Below are 4,870 nucleotides of genomic sequence, written 5' to 3'. Positions count from 1 at the left end.
CCAATCATGTCCTGCCAAGTGTCCCTCAGTTGGAACTGTCAGGGCTTGCCACGTGGCACCCGCTTATTTGTCCACCTTGGACCTATTATGTCATGACACGTGGCATACTCCATGCCTAATGGAGAAACCGGCCACCCAGGCCCAACTTCCGAGGGAAGCCCAATCAGCCCTAGGTTAACCTAAACCTAGGATTAGCACGTTTCCCAAGGTTATAAATACCTCCCTTAATCCTCATTAAGGGAGATTACATGAATAACAGGCTGATCACGCTAAAAAAGCAGATTACCTACATTAAACACTCTCACCTAGAGAGACCCAATCACTTTAATTTCCGCATTAATTACTCCTTAATAAAGTACTAACTTGACCGTTGGAGGCGGAGCTCCCACCACCAGGAGTCTCCGTTGTTTTGCAGGTACATGCGTCCGGTTTCAGTCTCGGAATTGTAACTCTCCCGCAGGACATTAGAAAACCCCGAAACATTACTCATTAAGGAGTATGTTTATTTGGGCCCATAACCCACAGGTTACGATATTATCTATGATTATGATTAATTCCGCTGCGAATGACGAGTTAAGTATGGTCCAGTAACGTCAATTAAGGTTACGAGAAGTCGGGGCGTTGCATTTACTAACGTGTGTATTGTTTTAATAGGAAGAAGGTTGAGGCATCAAAGTGAGTAATTTAGACACCCTTAGACCACTCTCAATGGTGAGCAAAAAAAATGCTCACCTACTCTCTCTCTACCCACTTTCTCTCTCAACAAATCACTTTTGCTTATGGGCAAATTTTTTTCCCATTTTCTCTCCCAATGGTGAGCAAAAAAAATGCCCACCCACTACTCTCTCTCTTTTACTTTTTAAATACCCCACCATTACTTTCCCTCTCCTACACAACACTTCTTTATTTATTTATTTCATTTATATTTTAACAATGTTACTCCAAATAAATAAAAACTAGTTTAAATTTGTGTAACTTATATTTTTTATTTTTGTCTTTTTTATCGTTAAAATTTGTCGTAAAAGTACGTTATATAAAAAAAATAGTAAAAAAAAGCTCAAAATTTGTTAAATGTTTTTATTTATTTTAAAAGCGGTACAATACTAGAAACCAATTACATTTGCAACGTCATGCGTAATTAAACTTAGGAAATAAAATAAACACAACAACTAAAAAATAACTCGACTGCGTACGGAAAAGTAGCTACGCCATAGTACTTGGTTTTATTTAAGTCGTGCTAATTTCTCCCTAATTACGTGGCCCGTATCCTTGCCAAATATGTTCGACTAAATCACGTTTCAGAGATAGATGAATTTCTCTGTCACGGAGGGAAGCTTTTCGCTGTAGAAATGCGTTGAAGTCAAAGTTGGTAGGTCGGCCTACGTTGAATTCAAACGGTGGTGTTGTAGATGTTGATGCTGGTGTTGATTCTTGTTGATCTTCTTCGTAGAAGGCTCTTAGAACTTCGGCTCGAGTGTAGTTGTGGCGCTCATCTTCAACAATCATGTTGTGCATAACGATACATGCTTTCATTATGTCTCGTAGTATGTCCTCATCGTACGCCAGTGACGGTTTTCGTATTATTGCAAATCAAGCTTGTAAAACACCGAATGCTCTTTCAACGTCCTTTCGAGCAGAAGCCTGGTCGTCAGCGAACAATTTATCTTTTTGAAGTTGAGGGGTTGTGATACCCTGAACAAAATTTGCTCACTTCGGATAAATATCGTCGCCTAAGTAATATGCCATGTTGTATTCATGGCCGTTAACGGTAAAATTTACCAGAGGAGCTCGACCATGCAGAACCTCATCGAACACTGGGGAACGGTATAAGACATTAGGTCATTACAAGATCTAGGAATCCCAAAGAAGGAATGCCATATCCATAAATCCTGATCTGCAACGGCTTCCAATATTAGCGTTGCTTTCTTGTTCCTACCGGCTTACTGCGCTTTCCATGCCGTTGGACAGTTCTTCCATTCCCAATGCATGCAATCAATGCTACCTATCATGCCTGGAAAACCACGCAGTTCATTTTGATGCAGTATTCTGGCCAATTCATCAGTTGTACGGTTTCGCATGTACTCGGTTCCGAACTGCTCAATGACACCGGTACAAAAACGTTGAAGGGCAACTCGAGCGGTTGACTCACTGATCCGAACGTACTCATCCACGGCGTCCGCAGCCATGCCGTAGCCTAACATTCTTATCGCCGCTGTACATTTTTGCAGAGGTGATAAACCTAACCTTCCAGCTGCATCCCTACGCTGCTGGAAGTAAACATCACCTTCAACGACCTTGTTCATTATACGTACAAACAAAGGTCGTTGCATACGAAATCTTCTTCTAAATTGGGTGGTGTTGTACACAGGATTATCGGAAAAGTAATCATTAAACAACCTGGCATGTCCAATTTCCCTATCTCTTATATTCGTACCCCCTCTAGGTTTTTTTGAAGAGTGTTGGGATTGTGTTTGGGGCATGAGGACAGATGGGGGTTGGTATGTGAAGAGTTCATCAACAAGTTGGTCATATTCTTCAGTATTTGAAGATGATGAGCTTGAACTTGAGCTTGATGATGGTCTAGAATACATCTCGTATTAATATTGTTACTCGATGAAGGGGTGTGGTTGTGGATATGTGCCATGCCTACTATATATAGAAAAAATATCATATAAATATGTGGTTACAAATCTGAATGACCACACCAAGTACAAGAATCAAATTTTCAACCACGGAATAGGTATACTATGCCAGTTGACAGTGACAAGTCTTGAGTGCAATAATGTTGGTATCAATGACACAAAGGTAAAGCATTCTGATAAAGTGAATATAGGAAAACGTGGCTATACAATGACAAAGATTTATTGTAATTATGTCGGTATCAATGACACAAAGTTAAAGCATTCTGATAAAGTAAAATCAGAAAGCTGTGACTACACAATGAAAAAGATTTAAAGCAATTATGTCGGTATGAATGGCAACTTAAATCAACTTGTTAAACAACTTGTCATTCAATATTGGAAAATCATAATACAAGTGTACATCTTACATTGAGATTAACCACACCACTAATACAACTTAAAAATAAAAGACTAAATTGCGCTAAATAAATAAAAGACTACAACCAAACATGTTAAAGGCCTTGTAATTTACCCAGTAAAAAATTCTTGTACGACTCTTCTTCAGGATTGAGTGGCGTAGGCGAATTCTTCAGAGCTTGCACCATATCAAACCAGGTTTTCATCTTATGAATGTCAAGTTCCTCCCTTTTCCTCTGTTCCTTGTCTTTTTCAATTTTGATCCTCTCTTCCTTTAGAATGGCCTCCCTCTCGTGAATTGTAGCGAATTCCTTCACTCGTTCGCTAAGCTCAGACGAACCACTTTCTGTTGCTACTGCTTTCCCTTTACGCTTCGCCTTTTCCTTCTTGACACCCTCGGGTCGTTGTAAACCGCCAGATGAAAAACCATCCGTAGGGGTTTCATCCTCTACATCATCTCTGGACCTCTTCCCACTTCCAGCACTACCTTCTTCCTCAGCATCACAAGCGGCTTTTCTTTCCTTCAATGACATTGACCATCTCAGCTTTGGTCTCCACTTTGGATCCTTGTTAAGCATTTCAATTGCGTGAGGAAAAGTGAAATTGCGACCTTGGGCGACATGAAAAAGCTTCGCCGCACTTTTTATACGATCAGCTTCATTGTAACCACTCCCTCCCTCCGGAAGTCTACTTGCTTCATCATAGCAAGATATCCATTGCAGTGTGTCCGCTGCCAACCTTCTCCAGTGCGACGTTAGACTCTTAATAGGCCTTGACGGAATTATATGCGGCTTTTGCGTATGCAAAGTTTGATATGCTGCGTGTACATTGCGCCATAGGCTAGTTGCTTTTTGGCTTGTACTTTTAATAGCATCCTCGCTAATCTGCAAGTACAACCCAATCAGAGCTTCATCTTCCGCAACAGACCAAATACGGGTAGCTCGTGCAGGAACTTGGTTGGGTTCCAACAAGCGAACTGGTGGAGGAGGATACTGCGGCGTCTCTGGTACGCTTTCCTCTTCGCTCTCATCGAAGAGTGTGTTACTACCAAGATCAGTTTCAGGTGTACGATCTTCATTAGCAGGGTTTTGTAGGGGAACCTCAGTGGGTGTCTGATGTAGTGGAGGTGGTCGTGAAGACATATTGCCCGTTCTTTGCAAGAGCAATTGAAACTCGGGATTAGTTAGGAAATCATCACTAAAACCCGAAAATTGTTGACGAAAATTTGGGTTGTTTGGATCCATTAAAAAATTCTACATCAAAAAACAAAAGATAAATATCGTTACAAACATTTACTCAAAAAACAAATTAAAATGACAACAAATCCAAAAAAATATCAACAACTTTCTTCAATTGTATAATCCTACTATATTACATGCCGTACAATATAATTTTTTTTTTCTCACAATATAACATATATACTAATTTTAACACATAACTACATGTACATATTCAAAAAAATAATTAACCAATAATTGCAACACTTTAAGAACTATAAATTTAGAAATTTATTGAGAAAATATACACAACTTTGTTTAATAACATAATGCAATATAATTTCGTGGCCTATAATATTGATTTTTTTCCAAAAAACCAAACATATTCTAATTTTATTATGTAACTACATTTATATATAGCAAAAAAAATTAAGCAATAATCGCAACACTTTAAATAACTACAAATTTAGTAATTTATGGAGAAAATTTACACAACTTTGTTTAATTACATAATGCAATTTAATTTCGTGGCCTATAATTTTTTTTTCCATAAAATCACATATATACTAATTATATGTAACTATATTTATATGTAGCAAAAAAAATTAACCAATA

At 38.5% G+C, this 4,870-nt stretch overlaps 2 protein-coding genes across 2 annotated transcripts; both read right to left on the bottom strand.

The window, feature by feature from the left end:
* Window positions 1-1,940: 1,940 nt before the first annotated feature.
* On the bottom strand, window positions 1,941-2,591 carry LOC110738016. The gene has a single exon (XM_021918374.1). The coding sequence runs from the start codon at window positions 2,589-2,591 to the stop codon at window positions 1,941-1,943; it is 651 nt and encodes a 216-aa protein (XP_021774066.1).
* Window positions 2,592-3,133: 542 nt separating this feature from the next.
* Window positions 3,134-4,282, bottom strand: LOC110738015 (glutathione S-transferase T3-like). Its single transcript, XM_021918373.1, has one exon. It carries the CDS (start codon window positions 4,280-4,282, stop codon window positions 3,134-3,136), a length of 1,149 nt encoding a protein of 382 aa, XP_021774065.1.
* Between the last annotated feature and the right edge of the window lie 588 nt (window positions 4,283-4,870).

Source organism: Chenopodium quinoa, unplaced genomic scaffold (genome assembly GCF_001683475.1).
Source record: "Chenopodium quinoa cultivar QQ74 unplaced genomic scaffold, ASM168347v1, whole genome shotgun sequence".
NCBI classification, from domain to species: Eukaryota; Viridiplantae; Streptophyta; class Magnoliopsida; order Caryophyllales; family Amaranthaceae; genus Chenopodium; species Chenopodium quinoa.
Note: the sequence above shows the minus strand (reverse complement) of the source record. Positions and strands in the feature narration are given on the sequence as shown.

Bases quoted from the DNA above. Each gene is read 5' to 3' on its own strand.
- LOC110738016 (XM_021918374.1), bottom strand. From the start codon at position 2,591: ATGTATTCTAGACCATCATCAAGCTCAAGTTCAAGCTCATCATCTTCA.
- LOC110738015 (XM_021918373.1), bottom strand. From the start codon at position 4,282: ATGGATCCAAACAACCCAAATTTTCGTCAACAATTTTCGGGTTTTAGT.